This window comes from Aulostomus chinensis, chromosome 18 (assembly GCF_037954235.1).
Source record: "Aulostomus chinensis isolate RoL2024-O1b breed Wild chromosome 18, RoL_Achi_v1.0, whole genome shotgun sequence".
Classification (NCBI taxonomy): domain Eukaryota; kingdom Metazoa; phylum Chordata; class Actinopteri; order Syngnathiformes; family Aulostomidae; genus Aulostomus; species Aulostomus chinensis.
This window is the reverse complement of record NC_141337.1, coordinates 7692396-7718779: the sequence shown is the minus strand read 5'-3', so window position 1 is coordinate 7718779 and position 26384 is coordinate 7692396. Positions and strand designations below refer to the sequence as shown.

The 26384-nt window shown below is 39.8% G+C and overlaps 2 protein-coding genes across 4 annotated transcripts in view; both read right to left on the bottom strand.

Moving 5' to 3' along the window:
* Positions 1-673: 673 nt before the first annotated feature.
* On the bottom strand, positions 674-16103 carry stat3 (signal transducer and activator of transcription 3 (acute-phase response factor)). Of its 2 annotated transcripts, XM_086185763.1 has the most exons (24): positions 15882-16103; positions 12399-12548; positions 11368-11611; positions 11153-11245; positions 10980-11061; positions 10781-10881; positions 9972-10123; positions 9383-9541; positions 9033-9125; positions 8867-8926; positions 8705-8734; positions 8500-8593; positions 8364-8411; positions 8142-8225; positions 7340-7438; positions 7113-7248; positions 6974-7026; positions 6796-6890; positions 6535-6674; positions 6227-6445; positions 6107-6149; positions 4461-4520; positions 2455-2552; positions 674-1766 (listed from the first exon to the last, which is right to left on the bottom strand). In XM_086185763.1, exons 2-24 carry the CDS (start codon positions 12524-12526, stop codon positions 1726-1728), a joined length of 2352 nt encoding a protein of 783 aa, XP_086041889.1. In that variant the 5' UTR covers positions 12527-12548; positions 15882-16103; the 3' UTR covers positions 674-1725. The 2 variants fall into 2 exon arrangements, with proteins under 2 accessions (XP_086041889.1, XP_086041890.1); XM_086185764.1 differs by lacking the exon at positions 4461-4520.
* Positions 16104-16477: 374 nt separating this feature from the next.
* cavin1a (caveolae associated protein 1a) overlaps positions 16478-26384 on the bottom strand; it is an 18514-nt gene continuing 8607 nt past the window's right edge. For both annotated transcript variants that reach the window (XM_086184125.1, XM_086184124.1), the window contains one exon: positions 16478-19863. In XM_086184125.1, the coding sequence (XP_086040251.1) occupies positions 19096-19863 (768 nt within the window). In that variant the 3' untranslated portion in view covers positions 16478-19095. The remainder of the gene's footprint in view (positions 19864-26384) is intronic.

Sequence of the window (26384 nt, the reverse complement as noted above, 5' to 3'; positions counted from 1 at the left end):
CAGGTTTCCTGTTTGATTCTGTCTTCCTGTTGCTGGTTTTTATTAGTTTTCACTGACCATCCCCCCCCCCCCCCAGGCTTGAGTTTGGTCCAATGAAGCCTGTCTGTCCTGCCTTCTCCCCGTCTAGGACTCTGACCCACGAGCAGTGAAGGCCAGCAAACACTAATATGTCATGTATGCAAAACGTATTCATTGACTATGCAGTCTTTCAGCGTTAAAGTGCGTCGGTTTTTGACCGAGGCTGCACATCAAAGGCAGTCCTCTTTCCTTATTGAATCTTAAAACGGACCATTAACTTAATCATAGCCCACTGTGTTCAGTAAATGATCAGTTATTGGTCCTTGGAAGTGTTGCCTCTTTCTCATTTTCTGGTTCATTTTTTTCCTGTTTCCGCAGTGACATGATGAAATCCTGCTGTTAAATGAAAACATTAACGTTCAGGTTAGCTTGAGACTGAGGTTTCATTTGACTGCATGTTTACAACTGAGGTTTGATTTTTCAATGGTGTTGAACTGAAAGGCCTGTAAAAGTTTGGCCACTCAGATTGAGTACACCAGCCTCCATTATGGAATCAGTAATAAACAAAGAATTATTAGCTTTCTAGCAGCAAAACATGAAAAATGACAGATTTATTTTAAATACAACAATTGAATCAGGAGACAGACAGACTTCATTTAGTGCTAATTATTTTTATTGCCTAAAATAATGAATAGTTACAGCATATTTTACAGAAAACTTCTTTGACGTGACTCCAAAAAAGACGAAAATGTATTGCATGGCAGACAAAGATTGGTGATAATCAACCATCAAAAGTTTAAGGTTTAAATGTCAAACACCTAAATGTGAAAACTCTGTTAGAGTGAAATATCTTTAACATCAACGGTGATTTGGAATAAAATAAATGCTTCAGAGAAGGATTTAAATTACACATCAGAACATGCCAGGTTCATTCAGGCAGCACAAGTACGAAAAACTGCAACTTCTTGTAGGAAGTGCAAATCACATGATCACAAATAACAGATGAAGTCAGAACACCGGGGATTCTCTTGTATTTACTCACGATACTGTGATAAGAAAATAAAACTAACAAGAAAACAACCTTAAAGAGACAAAATTGTCTTCTTTTCTCTTTTTTATAATGCTCTGGGTGGCCATGTGTAACAAATACTCTGATATGTGTATAAAATTGTTTAAGAGCAACCAGGGTGCTGTGAACAACTCAGAATATTTCATTTGGCAGAGCTTCAAAATGAGACATTTTAAAAAGCAGTATAGCTTATTGAACATCTTTACATTTTTTTTTTTTTTTACAAAGAAAAGCACAATCCATTCATCTTGATCTATTCTAAAATTCAATAACCAAAATTACAATGTTTTCAAAAAAATAAATTTCCAGATACGTGAATTTACTGTATGTAAAAACCACTTAGGATGAGGGAGTACTGAATAGGACACTGCATTAAGTACGACAGGTCAGTGCCAGTAATACACGACAGCTACAGGTGGCTAAAACCGCTCAAAAAGATCTTTGAGGAAAAATTTCACTTAACTGTGTGGAAGAGAGTCATCTTCATATCGCAACTCATCGCTGATGTACAGCTGTGTGTGCTGAGGCATTAAATCATAATAATCAAATCCTCAGGCGCAATGTGATGACAGAGTGACGCAATCGCGTCGAAAAGGTTCAGGAGAGATAAAAGAAGAGGGAGCTGAAACGTCTTTCCTTCACATTGGTGATGCTACGTCCATGTCCAGAGTGAGGGATTCTGTGGAAGAGATACAAACGTGAATATGTTCACGTCTTTACCAATGCCAATGAAACTCTGGTTCACCATGTGATCACAGGTCTGTTTGCAGGATCATACCTCAAAGACGGGCAGATTTTTAGGAGCTTTGGTGAAAAAAATAGTCACGATTATGAGGGACGAGGCTTTTTTTCGGCAGGTTAACACTGTTGGCAGTATTTTCTGGACGCGATGAAGCATTTTGGATTGAATTCCTTGAGTCTATGTGAAATGGTTGCGTAATTTGATGAAATGGGTTAAGGTTATACATTTCCTTCGTGGTGCGGATGCTTGTCTGGATTGGTTGTCCAGAGGAAACACTTTTGGTGGTTGACAACAAATTTTTACGACCAGATCTGGTTATTACCATGTGACACTGAATGGCTTTGAAAAGTACAAAATAGCAATTATTTTGAATGATATTGAAATTGTCATCTCCATTTAAAAACAACAGTTTGACACAACCGCTGACAAATATTGCACGTTCCCGCGATTTGAAAACTGCAGTGGTCCACTTTGGGATTTCGATTATGATCAGCCTCTACAGTTTGGTTGTTACGATACTTCTTCACCGTTAGGTTTAAATTAAAGTCAGACTCAGGTTAAGTTTAAGGTTAAACTTGCATTTGTGATAAGAAATCAGCATCTCTGAAAATACACAAAGACTCACCCAAGTGTCCTGGATTAGCTTCGGCTTCATTGTGCATCAGGGAATCAAGAGTACGAGGGGACATGGGGAATAAGTCACTGGTGTTTCCAGAGTTTGTACTGTAAAAAATAAAAAAAATGCACATTACAAACTGAAATATGCACTGACGGTCATGAACACATGTATAAATAAACACAGAGACTCCAGCAGCCGTACGTTCCTCTCAGTTCAAATGCTCTGGGTGTAACTTCAGTGAGTGTATAATTGTCAGCCCACTTCACCACCAGAGGAACACAACACTCGCTAACTTGTAAATGAGCGTTTGTCCCCGTCATAATGACAGCCGCTCCATCACAAGTAAACAGGCAGTAATTGCTTCATTGTTTAAAAGAGGGTTTAGGATACTTTTCTATACAGGACACATTTCAAATGATACCCAACCCTTTTTTGTGAAAGCTGAAATCAGTTTGTTGTGGACAGAACGTCCGTACAGGGACAAGACCATCAGGCTTCTTCAAGGACGCCTCACAAAAAGTTAATTTTTTTTGTTATGAAGTTTCATTTGATTGACTCTCTGAAGGAAGACATGGGGCAGCTGATGCTCTGCAGGCTGCTGCTAAAAGATGCTGCTGTTCCATGTTTAAAAGGCCATGGTGGCGAGGGGTGAGAAGCCCAGCCCTCTCTCAGCTGACACTGGGTGAGAACCCTACACCATGGACAGGTACCAGTCTGTCACAGGGCCATCAGGGCCAATTAGGGGCTCAGTGCATTGCTCAAGTATAGTTTGACATGGTCAACGGGGGAAGTGAAGATCGAACCAGTGACCCTTAGGTTGCTAGACGGCCACTCTCCCTCTGAACCATGGGAGGCAGAAGCTTTATACAAAAAACAAAACCTTATACCACTGAAATATTTGACACTAAATGGCTTATGGCAACAGTTTTCGTGCAGACAATGGGAGGATTCAATGTGGCTGCAGTATTTAGCCTGAGTAACACACAGCCTTGTGGTGTTATTTTCAAAGTTGCCCAGAAAAAAAATGTCCTCTTGACATGTCACCTCACTGCTTGCAAAGAAGAAGTAATCCAGGTAACTGGGAGGGGGAGGACAGGTGGAAAAGAAGATGCAATATTGTTGGTGGTTACTTAACCATGCTGCTAAAATGCGCTGCAGCTAATGACGCTGGTAGTACGGGATATTACCCATCGACACCTTGATTATTTATGGACCAACACCTTGTTCTGTTGCTTTATATTGAATGACATCACAAGAAGCCCCACAACAGAGTTAAAACAGCACTTATGTCATGATGTGAAATCGTGCCCAAACAGAGACAGTAGATGAAGGGTAACATGGATTTGTAGGAAAAAGACATACATACAAACGCACTCCAATTAAACCGAGGCAAACCAGGCATATTCTGAGCATGGAACAAAGTATGTGCTGTGCTTCTATTTTAGAAAGCACTCCACACACCGGCACAAAAGGCTTTTATGTTAAGCACTGAGTCAAATCGAAGGATAGTTGCTCAACAAGTGTTGGTTCGCGTGGTTTACAAAGCTGATCAAACAGGCCATTTCTCAGTGAACAGTCCAGGATTTTGACACAATTACGGACACTCGTTTTTGTTTATTTCATTAAAATTGGCAGTAATTTCTTAAAATATGGAAGAACAGAAGACTGTTTTGATTGTTTACTACTGCTGTTTTATTCAAATCTGTCATGGATTTTTCCTTAGAAAATCGGGACAGAAACCCTTTGGACTGTTTACTTCATTCACATGAATTTGATTGAGAAATTAAGACAACAGTGTGTGAACTAAAGGAAACCAGATGAATGTCAGGGAAATTCACGAGTATTAGAGCCAGGAGGAGTGGTTATGAGTTAGAAACAAAAACACTTATTATGTTGGTGGGGGGGGGGGGGTGTAACTGCACCATCATCCTTGAAACCCCAACATCAAAACAGACAAGGTCAGTGACAAGATGCACACATAACCCTACATGCTGCCTCCCCCAAGCGCCTACCCTGGGAATGCGTTCCCAAGCAGCTCACTGTCCGGCAAGTCCATGAACACCGAGGGACACCTAGGGAGACAGGTCAGGATCTCACTAAGCAAACCTCACAAGGCACCAGTACGCTCCCACACCAACCAGTGACCACAGCACAAATGCCTGACTGACCTCACTTTCTTTTATTTTCATGTGGTTAGAATACAGATGTAGCTGAGGATGCTCCACAGGTAATAGTTAGCATTAAAGTTAACTTTCTTTCTTTTTTGTCTAAGTGAGTGATGGGAGCAATGAGGTTTCTCCAGTATGGAAAAAAAGCACTTTTGGTGAGCATAATTTGAAGGTAGCCAGTTGCCCCACTGGATTACATCATAGTGTGCTGTTAGGCTTCAGGCAGCTCCTCCACACTGGAGTCATTTGGAATGGGAACATAGACTCATTGTTTTATTTTACTCGACTAATATCATTTACTTTAATAAATGTCAGCATTTGTTCATTAATATTAGTTCCTTTGTCTCAGCTGCCTCCTGTTGGAAGCATTGATGTTGCTGCACTTTTGACTCTTGGTTTCAGATTGCAAATGTACACATTTCTTAATAAAATGTGTCTGATACTACATGGACAGCTCTGAATTCAAGAGTGATTCTCACCAAAACACACTGCCCATTGTCTGAAGACAAGGAGGTCCCCTCAGGTTCTTCTCTTTAAGTTCTTCCACAAAGCAGAACTAAGATGCTAGGATAAACCTTCTAAAGGCTATGAGAGGAGATTAATATATTCAAATTTTTTAACAAACTACATAAAAATCGTCTTACTCTCACTTCTGTTCAGTTGTTTTAAAACTTGATTCCTTTTTTTCATCAACACTTTATCCACTGAGAATTTTGATTAATTTCACTTTATTAAGATTTGACTTTTACTATAAATTTTTGATTTACTTAGTGCAGTATATATTTATATATATATATATAAATATATATATAAATATAAATATTATATATATATAAATATATATATATATATATATATAAATATATAAATATAAATATATATATATATATTCCTAAAAGTTTATTTGTATCTTCATCTTAATCTTGTTTTATCTTGTACAATTAATGTATTTTTGTGTTGTTTTGGTATGTGTTTGTCTAATTTTAACATCAAACCTTTAGTCTTTCATGCAATTTGTTTTTTGTAATAAGTTCTGCATAATAAAGTTTGATTGATTGGTCAATGTTTAAGCCACGTTTGGCAGGGACAAGATACTAAAGCACATGACCTACTTGTTCTATCTGATAAGAGGACATGTATTCAACTGAAAAGGTTGATTTGAAGGAAAGTAGACGGTATTTCTTGATTGTTTTGATTATGACTGCAGGCCCGATCAGGCGTTTTCATGCTACTCAAATGTGGTTGCTCTAGCAAAAGTGATGAAAGTGGGAGTGAAATGTGCTCGCTTCTCACTTCCTTGAATGTTCGGAAACACTCTATAAAAATAAAGTATGAATGTTGTGCAGTCACTGAGGTAAAAATTAACAAAACAAAAACAAAACATCTGTGTTAATGTAAGAGAATTTCAACAGCGTGAGGCGAGATCTGGCGTAAGTGGATGTCTGGCAGTGACAGGAGAGCTTGTTAATGCTGAAATAACAGATACTTACGGGGTAACACAGATGAACTTTGTCTTCAGGTAGGGCTGAGTAGCTGTTAAAGAAAACACAATGATATTAAGAATAAATCATTTTTGCACAGATACCGAAGGACACAAAGCAGCAACTTACTGCTTGTAGAATCTCCAATCTCGGCTTCAGGAGCTGCTTCCGGCCTGCAGTACTTTCCAAAAGCTTCCTCTTTGGGAATCTCAGGGTAGAGGTAAACAAGTGGTGAAACCAGGATGTTGGTGGCATCCATGATTTTGTAGCCCATGATGATGTCAGCAAAAGACATGCTGTTGAGCTGTTGCTTGGTGTAGGGCTCCACCGACTGGATCTGAGTTTTTCCTATAAACATTCAACAACACTCCGCGTCACAACAGATAATTAATCCAGATTATTGTGAGAAGACAGAAATGAAGTCCTTAACTACTCACCGCTGATGTCTTTCTCTACCCATGTGAATGTAATACCTCCCTCCTTGCTGCTCTCACTGAAGCGCAGAAGGAAAGTGCCGGGAGGCTTTGGACTGAGAATGGCCCTCTCCCTCTCCTTACTGATGAAGCCCATGATATACCTGTAGTGAGGTAAGAGAGAGAGGCGCATTTGTAAAGATTGAGAGGCTTGCGACTACATCAGGGTCAGAGCTGGGTGACATGGGAAATCAGAAGCAATGGTGTCGAAAGCTAGTCTCTCACCCTTCGTTCCATAGTGCAAGGATATACTTCTTCACCAGGTCAATAATGTTGTCCAACCACACCCAGAAAGAAAATCCTTTGCCTGCCATGTTTTCCTGTGAATAAACATCTTCAACTTAAGCAACAGAATGGAAACACGGTGGGCTGAAGCGTGTGTTTGGTAGAGTAAGTGATGTACCTTACAGAACTTTGCCCAGGTAATCTGACAGCCCGAGTAGTTAACACAAGGCCCTGTGTGGACAATAAGAGAATTATTTCACACACGTATTTACAAGACAGTGGATAGTTTTTGGAGACTTGTGGGATTGTGACCTCACCTAGCAATTTTTCAGCCAGTGTGGTGAGCTGTTCAATGGTCAGACCTCTCTTGGTGGTGGAAGAGAACTGCCAGCTAAGCACCTCAGCAACCTGGTCCCACGTCCCCACTGGTGGTTTGGTAAAGAAGTTCACATTCTGCACAAAGAAACCCAGTCCCATCATGTCATTAAATCATGCCTCAACAAAACAGTGTTCCATGGAATTCCACTAGGGGGTGCTGTCGTACCTTTGGTTGGTTGGTGAGCATATTGTACCACAGGATGGAGGCCCAGGCGTTGGGCATCTGGCAGATGTTTGAGATGACTACCACAGGCAGGGAATGAGTCTGGACAGGGGGGCAACTGAACTCAGTGACTTGACTTCTCTCAAAAATTTCAGACATTGCTTATTACATAAAATTTTGCTTCTCTGTGCATCTCCTCAAAAATTCCATTATTACTTCTCCAGAATGTCCTCTCGATAAAACTGCCACCCACGCGAAGCTAAGCGTTTTAAGATACTTAGCTTTTTGAGTGTTGACATTATCTTACTATGTATACATGCAAATACACACACACACACACACACACACACACACACACACACATCTATATGTATGTATATTGTGAAATTACGATATAGTATTTGTTTATTCGTTCTACAGATGAATATTTCGCAGAAGACAAACGGATCCATAAAAACGGTTGCACTGCATCTTCTGACTGATAACGGAAGTTTCTCTCATAGCTGGTTTGAGAAAATACACAGGTATTTAGTGTGTTAAGATCACGCAACCTACAGGATTTGAGAAATTAGTGACTTAGGTGAAGTGTCTTGGCTGATGGAAGATTTATTTCTTTAAACAACAGCTCATTTAGTCGCTCGAGAGATGACAGTCTGTGGAGGTGGAAAACTTGTTTGACTCATCTGTCTGCTATTTGACTTTCTACGGGGTGTCAAAGGGCAGCCCTGTAGTGTATTTCTGTAGAATCCTTGTATTGTTACTATGCATACAGAAACGTTTTCAAATTCAAGACAGGGGCACTGACCTCCAGATCAATCTTCAGACCTTGGTGGTAGACTTCTGTCTCAAAAGTGATAAGATGAAGCTCCTCTGTGACAATCAGAGACGCCTACGGAGAGACAAAGGAGATCTTACTTGTGTGTACCAGAGGTGAAGAAAACTGCTAAAGCAAAACAAAATCATTTTAACTCATATGACCCAACTGAAGTGTGAAATCATCACATTTTGTGATGAACTTTATACTTACATCACTGTTGGTGCGACCCCCATTACCACATCTCTGTTCCCGCAGGGTCTGTAACAAACAGGAAATCAGTCCTCCAGAGCAGGTCTTTACCACATTTCGTCTTTGAGAGGATCCAGCCCTCTAGAGTAGAACTCACCAAGTGTTTAAACTCTGCTGACAGGCTGCCATTGTTGGACTCCTCCATATTCATAACTTTGGTGTTGGTACCAAGGATGTTGAACTTACGTGAGCTAAGTAAATCAAGAAAGAAGGTAGAACACTTGAAAAATATTGGACAGCAGATGAAAAACAACATAAGATTGCAGCCACAGTCGCCTGGAAAAAAAAGATCCAAGTCTTACCCCCGAATGGCAGCCACATCCCCAGATTCTCTAAAAACAACAACAAACAAACAAACAAACAGTAAAAAATGAAAATGAATGGCTTATCTATAAATTTTTGTTTCGTTACTGTTCATGTTATATTGTTCGATATTAAGGGATACAGATTAAGACAGAACTCACTTATCTATGCAAACTTTAATTTTCAGCTGGTAATTCAATTCAGGAAATTTCACCAGTAGCCTGGAAAAAAAAAAAAAGTATTATTAAAAGAAAGTAGGACGTACAAGCATGCAACTCCTGCACTCCTCAAAATAGGAAACGATTTATGTTTTGAGTTTTTCTTTACCTGACTTTATTTGTGAACTGAACACCTGTTTTGATGACCAGTGGTCTGTCTGGATGCATGGGCATACAAGGCTGCCTCTCAACCACAAATGCACTGGGGGGGGAAGAGATGATAACGTTGTTCCAACAGTGAGGTCAAAATTGCACATACTAATTATTCAGAGCTGTGAACTCATCTCTTAATTTTTAGTCAGCAAATGAAGTAGGCTGATGAATTCTCTATCAAAGTGAATTCTGACTGCGGAATGAAGAGGACGAACGTGCTGCTGAAGGCTTCTGATCACTAATAAGTTGAACATGGAACTAGGAGACACTAGACTGAGCAGATACACATTCTTCTGTATGCATTACCTCTTCATGAGGTTTCTAAACAAGTCCACAATCTTCTCCTCCAGAGCGGGACGGTGCTGGATGATGGGGTCTCCCTTATAGGACACCTTCTGTTGAAGCTCCTCCAGCTTCTTGATCTGCTGACGGATCTGAAGTTGAGACTCAGCCAGTGACGTGATCCTGGTTAGGAAACAAACCCGAAGTCAGATATCGTTAACGATATATCCCCCTTCAGGCTGTCACAAATTCATCATCCATTTCTGGATCTGTCCTGTCTTGAGATGGTCTTGAAAAAAGCCCAGAAAAAAAAGCTTAGTTCACCTCGGATCTTTCGGAATAACATTCATGGGAAAACGTCAAAACTGGAGTGTCAATTCTTGAATTTGGGCCAAAAGCTTGTTTGGTGCAGTCACAGTGACTGTAACCTTTGCCCACTAAAATTTAATCTATTATATTATCAAGTTTCCTGCAAATACTTTTATGCCAGTACATGCAGGAGAACATCAGCTGTATCTGTGTTTGTGTTTTGGACAGGTTGGTGGTGTGAGGGTGGGGCAATTTAGACACCAGAACTGAACTGAATTGAAGATACATTCTCAACATGTTTTACCATGTTTCAAGGCGGTCCAGGCAGATGTTTGGAGGACCCCCAATACAGGCGATTTGTTGTCTTCGCTTCCAGTCCGCCAGTTCTTCATCTGTCAGGTTCTTCTGTACGTAATCCATGGCCGTCAGCAATCCGCCCATTTCTGTTACAATTTGCTGTGAAATAATCAGTGTACTATACATTTAATATGGGCATTATTAGTTATCTTTTGTTGTTTTTTTAAGTTGATGAACAACAGGGCATTCAGAATATCCCATTGCTTCAAAGGTGTTGGTAATAACTGTAACTGAACATGATGACATATTCTTATATTTACCAAAAAACTAGAACAAAACATTTGTGTGACAAAAAAAGTGTGTATATAACGAGAAGTGCAGCACAGAGGAACAGATGTAACATTCAAACTAACTGCCCCCAGATCTACTAATTCCCAAAATGGGGAACAATAATGTATAACAGTAAGTATAACGTTATTTCTTCTAAACAGATCAAATCCTACATATAACTTGAGTAGTAAAATAAGCATCCCAAGTTTTGATGAAGAAAACAACATCCAGAGGAAAGCTACAGCGGATGCGTTGTAGAGGTAACGGAATGAAAGGTATCTTTATAGACTTTCTACCAGTCCACCAACAGGAACAGAGACAGCTGGCAGTACAGTGCTGATTGCTTCTACAACGACTACATTTGGGTTCACACACAGAAGCCAGCATTTATATCCTATTTTATTATCCTCATATTGGTCAGCAATTGTCACCAATAACACTATAATTTACTGATTTTAGTCTTGACCTGAATGGACAGACACTCACTCTCCTGAGCTGGTCCAGGGCGCTCAGCATCTGCTCCAGCTGAGCCATCTTCTGTCTGGTAGCAGACGCTTGGCTGTTCCCATTTAGGTCCTGGGACAACTCTGGGGGGGGGGGGGATTATGTCCCATTATCATAAGGTTAATAAAAATGTCAATTTAAGTTGATAATAATGCTCTGAACTCATCAATACTACTCATACCTCCTTGGCTTTTAAGTGTCTTGTAATTGAAATCAAAGTCATCTTGCAAGTTCTCGAGCATTTTCATCTTCTGCTCCATATCCTATAGGGGAGGACGTCAAAATGTGAAAATTACATCCGGTGGTTAAGGTCAAGCTCAGTCAGCAGCACATTCAGCTGTGAAGTAACCGAACCTGCACTCGTTTCCTGATGTCTTGAAGGTTGTGCTCCAGGATCTGCTGCTTCTCAGTCACCACTGTCCCAGTGGGATGGGCTGCCTGTCCGTCCTAGCAGAAGAGAAAAATACCAAGACACATGAATTAATTTACTACCCTGAAATCTGTCTCATTTAGTTTAAAAAGGTCAATAACAACAAAAGTCGGACTATCTAAGCTTCATAACTGCATACCTGTGCAGCAGAGGTGGCAGTCTGCAGCAACCTTTGTTCCTCCCACAAGCAGCGGGCAACAATGCGGGCGATGTCCATTGGCTTCTCCAGGTACTTGCTCTGGAGATGCTGCTTAATCCTGCGCAGGTTATGCTGGTAGAGGACATTGTTCTCCTGAAGGAAACGGCTATACTGCTGGTCTATCTCTCCCAAAAGATTGTGGAACACCAGTGTGGCGTGTGACTCCTTGTTGGCAGCATAAGCCCTTAAAAAAAAAGACAAAAGAAAAGAAAAAGGTTTTTTTTTGTACGATCAAAACCTGATACAGGGAACATAAGCTGAAGTGCTCCGTTTAAGTTACCCTGCCATAAAAATGTCATCTAGCCTCCCAGTACAAAGGCAGTACTCAATCATATAGAAAATAAATAACAAAAAAAATAAATACAACAACGGCGCAAACACCCTAGAGCAACCAAAGATATATGGACGATGTGCAGGTGTATGCTTTGCGAGGCTACAAGAATATAATAGCTATATAATAGCCAACGTGTCGTGTTCATGTGGTGTCACGTAAATAATAAACCCAAGGACTACCAGTAGTAGCACATCAGAGACGAAGAGGGCCTGTCAAATAAATTTAGTTTTTGCACTTTATTTTATTGTATGTCATGTAATTTAAGCCTAATTCTTAATTACTGCCAACCAGGCTCAAGTCAGGTATCAACATTCTAGTTCCTCGTCCAAGGTCTGAGCAGTTTTTGGTAATTGAATAAAAACTAGGAACAAAGCAACTGGACAGAAAAAAACCCCTCTTTACCATCATATTGCGATTTGGCTTTTAACACAACAGCTAAAAAAAAATCGTTTCTAAAGAAGGCATAATAAGATATAGGGAGACAAAAGTGTTCTATCTGGAATGAACGGCAACTCACGGTGTTGGATGACTGCCAGTTTGAAGATGGAAAATATAAGAAGCAATTTGATAATGCCTGTTGGAAAACGGTTGAATGGGAATCACCTGAATTTAGGTAAAGAATTCAGTCATTTCTCACCAGTCCTGACTCTCTATCCAAGGTGCAAGGAATTGCCGGAGCTCCATTGGGAAGCTGTCACTGTACAAGTGGTAGAGTTGCTCCAGATACCTGGTCTCCAGCTGCTGTAACTGGTTCCACTGTGCCATCTTGACAAACACCTCCTAGAGCCTACATTAAAAAAAAAAAAACAGATACAAACAAAAAGAATTTAAAAAATGAAGATCTGTGGGGGGGGTTCTCACACACGCTGCCACATGTGTTAGCACATTATCTCTCAAAGCGACCTGAGAAAAATGGCTGAAAGCAGGCTCCCTCTGAAAATAACAACAGCTTCTTCAGAGACCTCCTACTCATGGTGGCAACTTCCTGTTCAGTGAAACACAATACCGTCAAGAAAATTACATGAATAGCTGCCAACTCCTGATACATAATGGACTTTGTGATCTTTGGCGAGCTCCAGATTTCAAGCAATGATTAATAGATCCGGTTCTTAGCGGGTGAAAAGCTATAGTTCAGTTTGAATTTGAAACCAGAGAAGCATAGAACTGGATGAATAACTGCCTCTCAGCTGCATGGGAAGAGAGCTGTTGTCCATCAAACCCACGTGGCACGTTCTGTCTCACGTTACCAACAGAGGGCTACTGTCTGTTCCCCAGAGGACTCCATAAAAATTCGCTCTTCTAATTGACCACAAGCGAATACGTTCACACCAGGCCTTTGTTAGAAGCTCTTGCATAGACATGCAGAGAAACTGCAGTTCTAAGCACGCATGTTAAGTACAGCTGAAACATATATCACATCCCTGTTTGCCAAATATTGAAACAAGTAATAAACTACAACAACAAAATTCGCAATTTCCATGTTTTTTTTAACCTTATTCTAACTTCATCACCTGACTTTGAATTTAAATCCATTTATTTATTTGTCACTTTAAAAAAAAACCTGCCAAATAATCAAACTACCACGCTATCTGAATTCCCTTTCTTCCTCGAGGCTTTTTCTGTTGTGCAAAATACTTCAAACTCAAATACCACACCTGTTAGATCAGTCGGCTGCTTGCGCGTCATTTAAAAGACTGCTCGTGAACTTAGGGGTGGGTGACAGGAGTTTGATCATGCAGCCAAACTTTCTATATATGCGAAATGTCATGGGGGTTTACATTTAAACTATCAAACAGTCCATCAAACAATTTCCTTACTTCCTATTATCTATTGCCTGCACGCATGACATTTATCGCCCAGGGCTCAGAGAAACAAAACATATTAATGACACAATCCACCTCTCGCGAGTGTGTCAGTGAGTCATCCTCACAAACCAGTTATGTGTAACAGCAGTGTTCTATTGGTGACATGTGTGTTTAACGACTTTAAATACCTACCATGGACAGGCTGGGACTGTATAGCAGGTGAAACGACATAAACTTCTTGCTCAGCATGAAAGCCCATCTCATCTATCAACTACTTTAGGATTAGACGCTAAATTTCATTTCGATCAGGTTAACAGTCCCCAGAAAGCCACAATTGCTGGTTCTCTCATTCAACACCAGTGATCATTTTCTTTTCCAGCAATTACAGTCAAGAAATTCAAGCGTGACATATCATACGACATCCTTCCTCTTTCAATGACAAGTGAAACATCTACTTTGAGGTGAAAATCTGTTCGTGTGAATCCCCTAAGAGGATGATTTCATTTGCAGCGGAGTCACGATCGATCCTGTGAGGGCACGTTATTGATAATATGAATTAGGGTAGTCAACCAGTTTTCTTGCATGAGAAAGAGGAAGTCATCTTCAGTTTCTCAGTACACCTCAGTAACACTGCTCTACCATTCTGGGAGTGCTGCGATAAAAGGCTTCAAGATGATCACGTTTCACAAATGATTGATCCACGTGCAGCTGTCTGTTTTACATGTTGGCCTGCAAGCAGTTTTTTTTAACCTCATTAAATTTGGCAGCCAGTTTTATTACCTGTCAAGTCCGCCTAGCCAACGATGAGGATGCCAGCCTGTGCAATTGCATACCCGCAAAAACGAAACAAATGACAATTGGTTTCAAATATGAAGGACGAAATGTTACAGAAATATTAATAAGGACATTTGCTCTAGGTATTCTTTTAATTTAGTAAAATACACTTATTTGACAAACAGTGCATCCCAAATGTTTGTATGTTTGTGTTTTTAATTCTAGCTTAAGTTTGCGTGTATGAATTAAGCAATACCCACTTCAAAATTTTCAGTTAATTTGCGAATTTGTCAGTATCATACCAGACAAACAACATCAAGAAGGATTTCTGCCAATCTTGCAGCACTATGATTAGCTGACAAATTATCAACTGTTCCATTAAAGACAACAAAAAGTCTCTTATTCAGGCATCACAAATGGGAATATTTTGTTTTGTTCCCCCATCTGACTATGGCAGCAACTAAACTGAGAATAATTTTTGGGGGGGGGATTGACATTTCTCACCATTTTTTGTCATTTTACAAACCAAACAATTCGTTCATTAATTGTGTGATGGGTTCTTTTACACTTGCACTCACTGCGGTCCAATGGTATGCTCTGTAAATAAATCATGCCAAATAAATCCAACAAATGTAGAAAGATTCATGTATAATGACAAAAAGTAGTTGCAACCCTACAATAAATCCCAGTTATGATTCCAATAATCACCTCCAGGGAGTACGGAGAACAAGGAAGAAAAGCAGTGTTTGTTCTACTGTAATCTCTCTGGCAATAAGGGACTACTTAACAGTACAAATATAATGTTCATGGCAGTCATATTTTGATTCCAAAACCAACTGCAACAATGCCAAAAAAGGGTGTAGTTGTCAATCAGACACATTATATCATGAAACAACAAAAATACTTGCACTGAATATCTGCTTTTTTCTTCTTTCTTTTGGACAACCCTTCTGTTCTGACTTGAACTCATAGTCTCAATAACCCTACAGTGTGGCAAGGTTTAAACCCCGTACCAGATGTGTGAATCGTGACGGCCTGCAGTGGGGATGGAGATGGGCGTGACAAGAAGAGACCAACACAAAACAATGACATTGAGTTTCACTGCGTCCAAGAGTCCAAGTTAATCCAATTCTAGGAAACGTTTAGATCTACCTACCTCCTGATTGCACATCATCAGTGCGCTAAATTATTGAGAGACAAATACATAAACAAAAACAACAACAACAACAAACAGACTTGTTAATAGACTCATTGGACCCAGCTAAACGGAGGGACGGACAGTGAAGCAGTACAATAGCATTTAAATAGCTTATGTAACAACGTATTCATACAACGGTCACTCCATCATAAATAACTGGAGGACGAGTCGCCATTCTGAAATCAAAGTTTGCTAACATTGAGGATAATCGAGTTAGGTATGAGTGAAACTGTAGTTTTATTAATTCACAATGATAACAAACTCAGTCTCATTTCTAAAAAAAAAAAAAAAAAAAAGACGTTGAATGCCAAAAGCAGAAGTTGCTATATAGTTAGCTTCTTACCTGGTTCGTAAAACCCACTCCTTTGTAAAGTTCCTCGATGAGGTATCGCTTTAAAAAGACTGACAATAAAGGTCAGTGACAACTTCGCTACAGAAGTTCCGAATAAAAGCGACAGGGAAGACACAAATAAAAACGCAGTTTTTCAGGGCTTTCAGAGCCAGCACGGGAAACAGCACCCCGCCTCACGTACGGACCTCCGCACTGAAACCATCCAGAAAGACAACACTGACTGACAGCTGCAACAACCAATCATCGTCGAGATATAAAGTACAGCCAATCAGAATATAGTTTGTTCCAAGAGAGGCGGGACATCACGCTGGAGCAAGTCGAGAGAGTCGTGTTTACAGCTGTCGCAACTGCGCTGTTCCTTGATGACAACCCTCCCTCCAGGCAAACCAATGAGAGACTGGCTAGCCTTCGTAAAAGCGGGAGGGGGATAGAATAAATCCTCAGAACAGCCAGCCTGGAAGTCATCTGAATTACTGGCAGTACTGACGTCATCAAGAGTTTAATAACGCCAGTGCAGTGCTGTATTGACCTGTCGTTATCATATTTCAGCACGGGTGAATTAATTACATCTTCTTCTACCGAGTATTATTATAATTTTTTATTTTATTATTATTATTATTACTATTATTAACAACAGCAACAACAACAACAACAACAATAATAATAATAATATGATACACCTCAAAATTACATTTGAACACTACACAGCAGAGTTCATGCATCATTATTCATTTAATTCAACCATCTCTCACAAATGAGTTTCATAAGAGCAAAATAGAAATAACGGGCAGTGTGTATATATTAATTGGTAAGCTTTTATTTATATCAGAGTGGTTAGGCAAAGGATGCCTTTTTAAACACAACAGGAAATGCAAGCTCCTTTATTTGCGTATGAATCAATAACACTAAGAGCAATACGTATCATGTTGCAGCTGTGACATTGTCTTCTTAACAGCATCTCTCTTCAAGCCTCACATGATCTCTACTTTACGCATGTTGTTATAAACCAGCAGTTTAAAACAGGGAGAAATGTACATGGTGACAAAAAAAACTTTAAAAGGTATACTATCTAACATGTGCAAGACAGTTCAAATAATTTTGTCTAGAATTAAATAAAAATACAAGAGCAGCTCAATCATCATTTTAAGATCATGTGATGCAAAACAAATGATGTTGTTGCGCTTAATTGAAAATTTCACTCACTGCTAACATTAATTTGCAGCTTTATCAAAAACATTAGAATGGATATGCGGTATGCACAAACTGTAGTCATCACGATCACACACACGCGCGCATACGCAAACTCTTTTTTTTTTTTAGTTCTCCCTGTTCTCTACCCTGCTCGTTGCTCAAAGGGAGCACTCTCCTTAATTGCATTCTCCAGCCCATTGATTATTTTAATGGTGTTCCATGCTACACAGCAGGCTTCTGCATGACTATACTGCATCAAGGTCACAGTCTCCAGGGAAGTAAATGGAAGCGTGTCTATCTTCTTCCTGTCTGGAGCTCCGTGTGCACCAAAGTGCAGTGGCTGAACACTTAAGAGCTGATTCTGGCTTTAAAAAATTTGAATCCATTCATCATTCTCTGATCCTTCAGAATATTTTCTTGTAGTTTAGCATAATTACATGAAATTATAAATAAGAGTGGACATTCCTTTAACAGGTCAGACATACACAAAATTGCACCTGTCACTGAAGAACGTTCTGGATCCTGCTACTTTGGTGTTTTTACATTTATTAAAGTGCCTTGCCATTCATACTACCTGACAGTCTGCTGTCTCACTTCAGCTGCATTTGGGATGACATTTACATCTCAACGTTATGTAGTCGGCCATTAAACTGTCATCTAGCTCTTCAGACTGTTATTTCTCTTATTTGAATTAACATTCATGGGGAGATTTTCAGAAGGATGTGCAAATGTACCGTGATGAGATTCAACCGTAGTGACGCGGTCATTTTTCTTCTCTTCTGCAAAATGATCCTCCATGTGGAACTTGAGTACAGCATGTCCCGATCCAATAAATGTGATGGGTGAATATTCTGTACTTTAACACAATACAGTAAATTATGCTCCAAGTTCCAATTGCAAAGGTAAAAACAGAAATTATATGATTTCTGGTTACATAAAAGTAGGTACAAAACACACACAACAGTGTCTGAGTCTAAATATTCTTATTGTCAAAATTCCTAATGTTATGTTCATTTCCTGTTCGGTTGTAATCGAGTTTAGTCTTACATTTGGATTTACATTTGATTGTCTTTGTGCTTGAAACATTATGCCGCAGCATTTGGAAAATGCCTGAGCAATTGATAACGTATAATGTTAATAATATTTTTCTTTGTGCAGATCGGGAGTAATGTTTTTGTCAAGGCTGAATCATGAAAAAAAACAACAACAAGGCCATACTTTTATGCCGTTACCTCATGACCACACAAAATTATAAGATAACGCAGCTTGCTATCTCATGATGAGTCCTTACTCATACATGTATAACTGCACTCCTTTTTCTTTTTTTTGGTTTTGTTTTCTGCTTTTAAATGACTTCAAATCTTTATAATTTCACTCTTCTATTCTGTTTTTAGGGTGACTTTGTAACATCAATCCTGAAAGAGAGTCTCCCAGCTAAGTCTGCCACATTTGCAGCAACGTTTATTGTCCCTGTGAAATAAATGTTTAAATAAAAATATTCCCATTTGCCTCCTCTGCTCCTACTTTCTTTTATCTTTATTTCAGTCAATTATTTGTTCATATCACATCACGAAAACCATCCGCATCAACATAAATCTTGCCAACTTCCTCTTACCAAACCTATCAATATGCATATCTTACAAGGCAAATATTAAAATCAAACGTTACATCTCAATAGCAAGGACTATTTATACCTTTTTTTTCCTTGAATAGCCACTCTGTTTATTAAACCAACAACTAGCCGTTAGCCTGCATATCTCGCAGTAGCATATTTCAAACACTAGCTTTGTTTTTTTCTTTAGTTTTTCTTTGTTTTTATGCTAAAGAGGAGCAAATATGAAAGGCATCCATTTTGGATGCAATAAAAAGAGAACAGAAAAGATTAGTTGTGATAGACTGTGATCACGTCTAGGAAGTCTCTACGGTTAATATTGTGTCCTTATGGTTAAACTCATTCATCAAGACTCCATTTTCTTCTTCATCCTTTCTTTGGAACCTTCACAGCCGGGACGCTCTATTCTCTTTGGGTCTTCTCTAAGTGGTCTGCGTCTACCCTGACCAGCTTAGAGTCCTCAGCCACATCCAACAGTGCTTCCATCTCTGGGCTGTCTACACTCACCAGCTCCCCCTCCTCCACCTCCACATGCACACCCAGCCCGTTCTCCTCTCCCTCTGGCAAGCCCACTGCCTCGGTCACCTCCACCATTTCTGTGTTCTCCCCAACCTCCACCTCTCCTTCTCGGATCTTCTTCACATGGAAGGTAAAGGGGGGCACGCGGTAGACGCTGGTTTTGGAGCGAGCGTAGACTGTGTGGTCAGGGGTGAGAGACTTCTTCATCTTCTCCTTAGAGCTCTTCATCTTCGCCCTGCGCTCCTGGTTGGGGGTCATACGGGTCCCGAGCTTTCCCATCTTCTTCTCCAGGCTGTGTTTTGTTTTCTCCAAGTTGTCACGGGTTTTCTGTCTCGTCTTCTCCAGATTTTCACGGGTTTTCTGCTTGGTTTTCTCCAGGTTCTCCTTGGTCTTTAGTTTGGTCTTCTCCATTTTCTCTTTGGAGAAGGCTTTCTTTATGTTATCCACTTGTTTCTTTGTCGAGCGTTGGAGGCGTTTGGTGCGAGACTCTTCAATGATCTCCTCAATCTCCACCTCCTCGTCTGAATTGAGATTGACTGGTTGACCCTCGCCCTCCTCCTCAGCTATCTGCTCAAGCCCTTCCACTGCTCCATCCTCAGCCACGATCCCTGCTGTCTTAGGTTTGGATGCTTTTGGGGCCTTCACTTGGTCCTTGAACAAAAAAGGAGAGATAAGAGATTCATTAGACTGGTGGCAGTATATTAATGGATCGCAATGTAGGAAATGAAAAACAGTCTCAATTTAACATTTAGCGGAAACACTTACGGTATTGTATGATAAATATAAATTATGACATTTCATTTAATGTCATGTAAGAAATGACTGCTGTGAGAAGGTGTAATTACTGGCCTTTGACTGTGAAATTCAAATGAAATGAAATAACGTGCTTTTACAGATTTATATATCATCTTTATGGTCAGTACATACAGTTACTGCTAGTGTAGAGTGCCATCTAGTGGTCTTCAAGGAAGCCTACATTCCCCACATCTCCACAGACAGACTGAAACTAAATTTTCAGTGGCTTCTACCCAGAGGTGCATTTCCATTTGTCAAATTATGCAAAAGTTTCGTTTGTCTTTCTTGACTTAGTGGGTAAAATTTCACCTCAAGACTTCAGACATAACTGATATGTGTAATATTTGGAAAAAAAAAATGTTTGTGTCATCAATTTTTAATGCTGCTCAGTTTACTGGAAAGACTTCACAGGATTTCAGTGCAACTTCCTTGTCTGCATGTGTCAACCCAGAAACCAAGGCAGAGACATGTTTGTTCCTGGTTCCTGGACTCTAGAGCATGAAGGAATAAATTGGCTGCAAGTCAACACACACAGTAATAAGACTTTCCTATGACTCAGTGATGTCATCACATCGTGTAAAGTTACTTAATTACCCTTGTAATCAACACGAGTGACAGAGTGACACTTCTCACTAAGGGATTTACATATTCTTGTTTTTTTTGTGTGTGTCTGTGACCTCATAGAAATCCAAATATTGCACACGTCTTGATTTAATCATCACGTCACTACCATCCTCAGAGAGAGTATTGTTGATACGTTACGGAAACGTTGGTTTGTCTGTTAGTGAGCAGAGTAATTCCAAAAGTCGGGGATGGATTTTGATTTTATTTGTCAGTATTATAGACCTCAGGTACAGGGTGAAGCTTTTACTGTGTGGAATTGATGATGATATCGCGTTCCGATGACATTCTGAATTTTGTCTCGACACATTTTTTTTAACATAAAGAAAGTCTCAGAACGGGATCACACAGTGGAGCTCATTTCATACATTATGCAGAAGGAGAGTCAAATTTGTTTTTCGGCTTCAAGCAGAAATTTGGATTAAAGTGTTTATGATGAAAAAAATCCCTTTGGTTTTTGGCCTCTGAGTCTGTTAGGCAGCCTGTTTCAACATGGCGCCTGGAACATGAGAGGAGCGATTCCACAGTCATTTGTCCAACAAACAGATGAATAAGGCAGCAATAACATGTCCGATTAATCAACAAACGCTATGGCAACAAAATTACATTTACGACTGAAACAAGGGCTCATCTTCATCATCTGATCTCATTAAAATACTAATGACTTCCTTTAGACTGGCTGTCACATGACATAATATCATGTCTCTTTCTGCACTTGATTTTGTAACACACGTTGTTTTAACTTGCGAGCACACCAAACCTTTGTCTTGTAAAAGCTCGAGATGTGTCTTGGCCTGTTCTCAAATTTAAGACTGATGGTGGAAGAAGGTAAGTGTTGTAATGCTACACTGCTACCCTTTAGTTGTGGTATTTATAGTATATGTACAATAGAAAAACATAATTTTATTCCTGATATCTTTGCATGTCTGAAAGACAGACACCTGTCAGATCACGTGATTGGATGAGATCCCAGGGCAGTTTGAACATCGTCATGTGATCCAATCATAAAATGGACATTGCATCCATATCTGGCGTTGTGTATAGAGTGGGCCTAGCCGTGCGGCTCTGTATAGGTTTATTTTGGGCTGGCCTTTCCCTCTCTCCGGATTCCATCTACCATTCTCTGGCTACCTGCCAAAGGAGCGTTCAATCCTACGGACCTAGTCCCACCGCCACCACACGACACCCTCTCCTCCCACACAGCAACAGATAAACACAGCGCTCTGTCACCATGGCAACCAGCTCCTCATGTCACCTCTTGTGCATGCTGAAGTTTAGCAAGATAAACAGCTGATGTCTCTGTAAAAATATACTAACATGAGGTTCTCAATCATTGTGAGTGAATCACAATTAAACTAAAATTAAACCTGCAGCTGCTTTGCAGAAGTGCATGCCAAGTAAAAGGAGTATTTCAATCTGTTGGCGCATAATTACATGGCAACAATTTTCCATAAAGTCTGACAGAATCATGTAATGGAAGAGAGTAAATGTGTAAGAAGTTCTAGCAAACCTGTATACTCAAAGTGACTGTACACATGCAAACACAGCACATAGTTAACATCAATCAGCAGGTGACCTCATATGTCCACCAGCTGGTAAAACATGTCAGTGTTCTAAGTTTGGCATGTGAGACAAAATGGGTAGTAAGGTATGTATTTCTATAAAGGAGTGTCTATCCAGTTTGAAAAAAATGAATGTGTAGCTCTTGTGTTGGTGGTAAACAGCTCTTATGAAAGACTGCATTTCCACCTAATACCCAATTGCTCAAGTGTACGTGAGTAGTCATGCAAAAACCAAACCTCACACACACACACACACACACACACACACACACACACACACACACACACACACACACACACACACACACAGTAATTTCCATGAAGCTAAACTGTGAGCACCTTTCATTAGAAGTACTCTGATGTCTGAGCAGGCCACGGCAGCAGCAGCCAATGGAAAGAAACGCTGGTTGGGAACAGCTGAGGTCATACAAAAACCTGAAATTATGACATGGTCCTGGATCATGTCAGTTTCATGCTCCTCCTAAAGCTCTATAGTATGTAATTAAGATGCTTTGAAAAAAATAAAATTAACACAGTGCAACTCTCATGGCCTGAATTTGAAGAACAAGAAAAAATAGTACACGACAAACGATTTACATTTTTCTAGAATTTTCAAATTCTTTATTTGGGGGCTGGACATCAGTCAGGTTTACACACACACACACGCACACACATATATATATATCTATATATCTATATCTATATCTATATATATATCTATATATCTATATATATATAGAGAGAGAGATAGAGATAGATAGATAGATAGATAGATAGATAGATAGATAGATAGATAGATAGATAGATAGATATAGAAATAGATATTTATCCAGAAACTGAGAAAGCTCCATGAGTGTGATGACATATTATTTAAATGTCTTCATATCTTTAGCTTAAGAAAACTAAAGTGGTTATCACGAGATAACGAGCTTTGTAAGATCGCCAGAAAACTAACCTGTTATCACATTTCTTAGCTGCTGCACAAAAACTTTCCATTTTCCTTTACTGACTTTCAAGATCATTTCATAATATTATGGAATAAAACATAAACCGTGTATATGTCAACAAACATCTATATCAGTGTACACCTGTCAAAGCTGCGGTTATATTAGTATACTATCATGACATCATGATGATGTCATGATGCAAAATAATTTGTGTTTTATTATATATTTCAGTTATTCAACATTTTCATGGTCAGTAGGAACTCCTGTGGAAGAGAACAAACACTGCATGGAAAATGGAAAATTTCGTTGTTTGCATTCTTAAAAGTTGAGTTAATTCCACCCAACTGCGGTGATTGCGATAAAATCAGCAAATGTTGTTTGGGTTCCACTGCCTGATTACAAACAAAGAGACACAGTGCTCAGAGTTCGAGGAAGACCATGGTGAGTCCATTACTGTCCCCATGTTACCTTCCTGTCTCCTCCCACTAACCAGGGCTGGAAAAGTCTGAAATCTTTCTGTGTGTGTGAAAGTTGAGAGCTGAATGATGAATGAGTGTGAGACTGAGTGAGAAGGAGGCCTGTTGCTCATGTTTCTTTCCTCTAAAGTGGAGTAAATCATAGCTCATGGAAAAGTTGGAAAGATTGACTGGGAACTGCGGGTGTGTGTGTGATTTCCTTGAACAAACAACAATGCTATGACCTGTTGAAGCTCAGGCGATGTCATGAAAAGTGCAAGCAGATGAAGGGACGAGCAGCTATGACTACAATGTATTGAGAAAATGCAAGAGAGGCAGGAAAAAGAACTACAAATCGTCATCAGCGGGACTTCGAAGTTGACTCCTGCATGAATTCTCTCAATCTGTGATGTCATTGAAAAATCCATTAAAAAAACCTTCCATTTTAAAGTGTTCAACAGCAGCAAATTCATCATCCATACATTAACAGAGGCAGGATGTTGTCTGCCTGCGTCATACAGGGGGCTCAGGGATTATTTAAACACTGACGGTTACCATGGACAACGGTGCAAATAGTGTTCTCAATCAGCACTACAGCGGGAACGCAGCAGCTCTGATGAAAGCCACTGGCATGCATCTTTCTCCATCCATCCGACTGTCTCTCTATCTGATGACAGGTAACTAATCCTCCAAGTCCAATATTCTTTTTGTTATCCAAATATGTTGCCATGTCCTATACATTAAATATGCTTTAATAACATTGGATTTTTAAGTATCTTTAAAACAGACTGCACTGTAAAAAGTTGGCCATGTGTGTTTCAGTTTGTTATGTATAACTGATGGAGAAATAAGTTCACTATTTGCATTAAAATATACAATAAAAGTGCACGTTATATGTGATATGTAATACGATACAGTATATACATTTAAGATCAGTTTCTATTAAGACTTTGAAAAAAGGAGTGATCCTTTGAGATAAGTCCATGCTCATTAACATTCCTGACTATGATTCATTTGCATACATACAACGGACACTTAGCAACACACACACACACACACACACACACACACACACACACACACACACACACACACACACACACACCATCACCATCACCATACACCATACATACACACTTCCTTTTCAGGAAGGGTGATGAAAGGGCTGGACAGTGAGTCATGAAGGAGCAGCTGTCCCATCCTGTCCAGTCCTTGCAGCTGTGCATTTAGCTTTCACAATGAAAGCTATCACAGGCAGGATCGGAGAAGGCCAAACAAGAGATGAAACACGAGGTGAGCGTGATGATGCTTTGATCTCTAGAGTCCTGCTAGACTAAAATAAGGTGTTCTGGTGATTAATATGGACGTTCAGCAACAATCCTCTAAATAAAGCTCAGACAATTGACAGATGTCCCATCCAGCTGCCTTGCAGGGACTCTTATGGCTGAGTGCACAATGAAAATTCTGTTTAGTGAAGCTCACTCAGCCCTGTAAGTAGAACCTGATCTAAACGGAATGGAGTGGAGTGGAGTAATGGAAATATTAGCAAATCCTGTTCAGTCTCTTAAGAGAGGCCTCTGTGTGCCTCATAGCCAGCACGGAGATGGCGTGTTCAGGGTGTACACACCACAGTCAGGGAGTTCCTTGGTTTTCCTGTCACAGTGATGTATGATTTCATGAATGGGGAAGCCCTTTTCTACAGCTCAGCCTTCCCAAATTCATGACCCTGAAACCACTGGAATCCCAGGGTTAGTCCCATGCAAAGACAGAAAATTGACTTTTCCCTTTGCGTCTGTGCAAACTGGCAGTTATATGGTGATGGAATTTATTATGTAATGATTTCCTTTCCACTCTAACGGTGCCATTCATATTGACACCAACCCGATGTAGTCAGAGTCATTTCTTCTAAACTCACTCACTTCAGATTTTCCATTTGAGAGCTTGGAAGACTGGAAGCACAGACTCAGACATTTGGCTGCAGCAAGGATGAAACAATTACTTATTGTAGTTATAAGTATTCAATGATCTGTATGGCTTACAATACAGTGCCAGCTCAGACCTTTATTACAGGATCAATTAGGGAATTAATTCTATTCACTCATTATATATCCTAAACAGGGTTACAAGATATGTGGGGAGAACATGGACACTCCACACAGAAGGGCCCCAGTCAGGCAGAAGGTTTGAACCCAGAGCCTTCTAGCCTACTGCACCACTGCAACACCCTGTTAGCAAATAACTCCTGCTGAAAACACCTGAGGACACTGGCTGAAGGGGATCCAGTCAAAAACCTAACCAGCTGGACAGAACATTCATTCTCTCTTGGCTGCTCTGGTGCAGTTTTCAAGAATCACTAACATCTCTATAAATCTACCACTAAGCTGCGTCTGTATTAAATTGCGATATGTAACTTTTCGATGTTAACTGACCTTTTTTTTTCTTCAATTTGTAAAAACTCTCTTGTGTGAACCATATCCTGAAAGACATTAGGCTTCTGAGTGAGCAGTTAAAACAAAAAAAATATGTACCAATAATCTGAAACATTACAAATATTCGAACAGCTCCCCTTCAATGTTTGCGTGTTCCACTTTTATATTATTTATAGATATAATCATCCTGTGCATGCAAAATCTAATACTAAAGGGTACCCAAACCCCAAAGGGTATCCTGGCACTGCATCAGCGACAACCTACGTATAAATCACAAACCTGTTACTGACTGTTGCATGAACCAGACTTGGCAGACTCACCTACAGCCTCTTAATGTACTGTCTGGATACTGCTTTAATAGCA

What these genes read in the sequence shown, in the direction of transcription:
- stat3 (XM_086185763.1), bottom strand. Translation starts at nt 12,526, where the DNA reads ATGGCACAGTGGAACCAGTTACAGCAGCTGGAGACCAGGTATCTGGAG. An exon ending in CTTGCACTATGGAACGAAGG is followed by an intron (nt 6,675 to 6,795) that starts GTGAGAGACTAG and finishes ACCTCACTACAG; the next exon opens with GTATATCATGGGCTTCATCA. An exon ending in AAGTTCATCTGTGTTACCCC is followed by an intron (nt 4,521 to 6,106) that starts GTAAGTATCTGT and finishes CTGTCTCCCTAG; the next exon opens with GTGTCCCTCGGTGTTCATGG.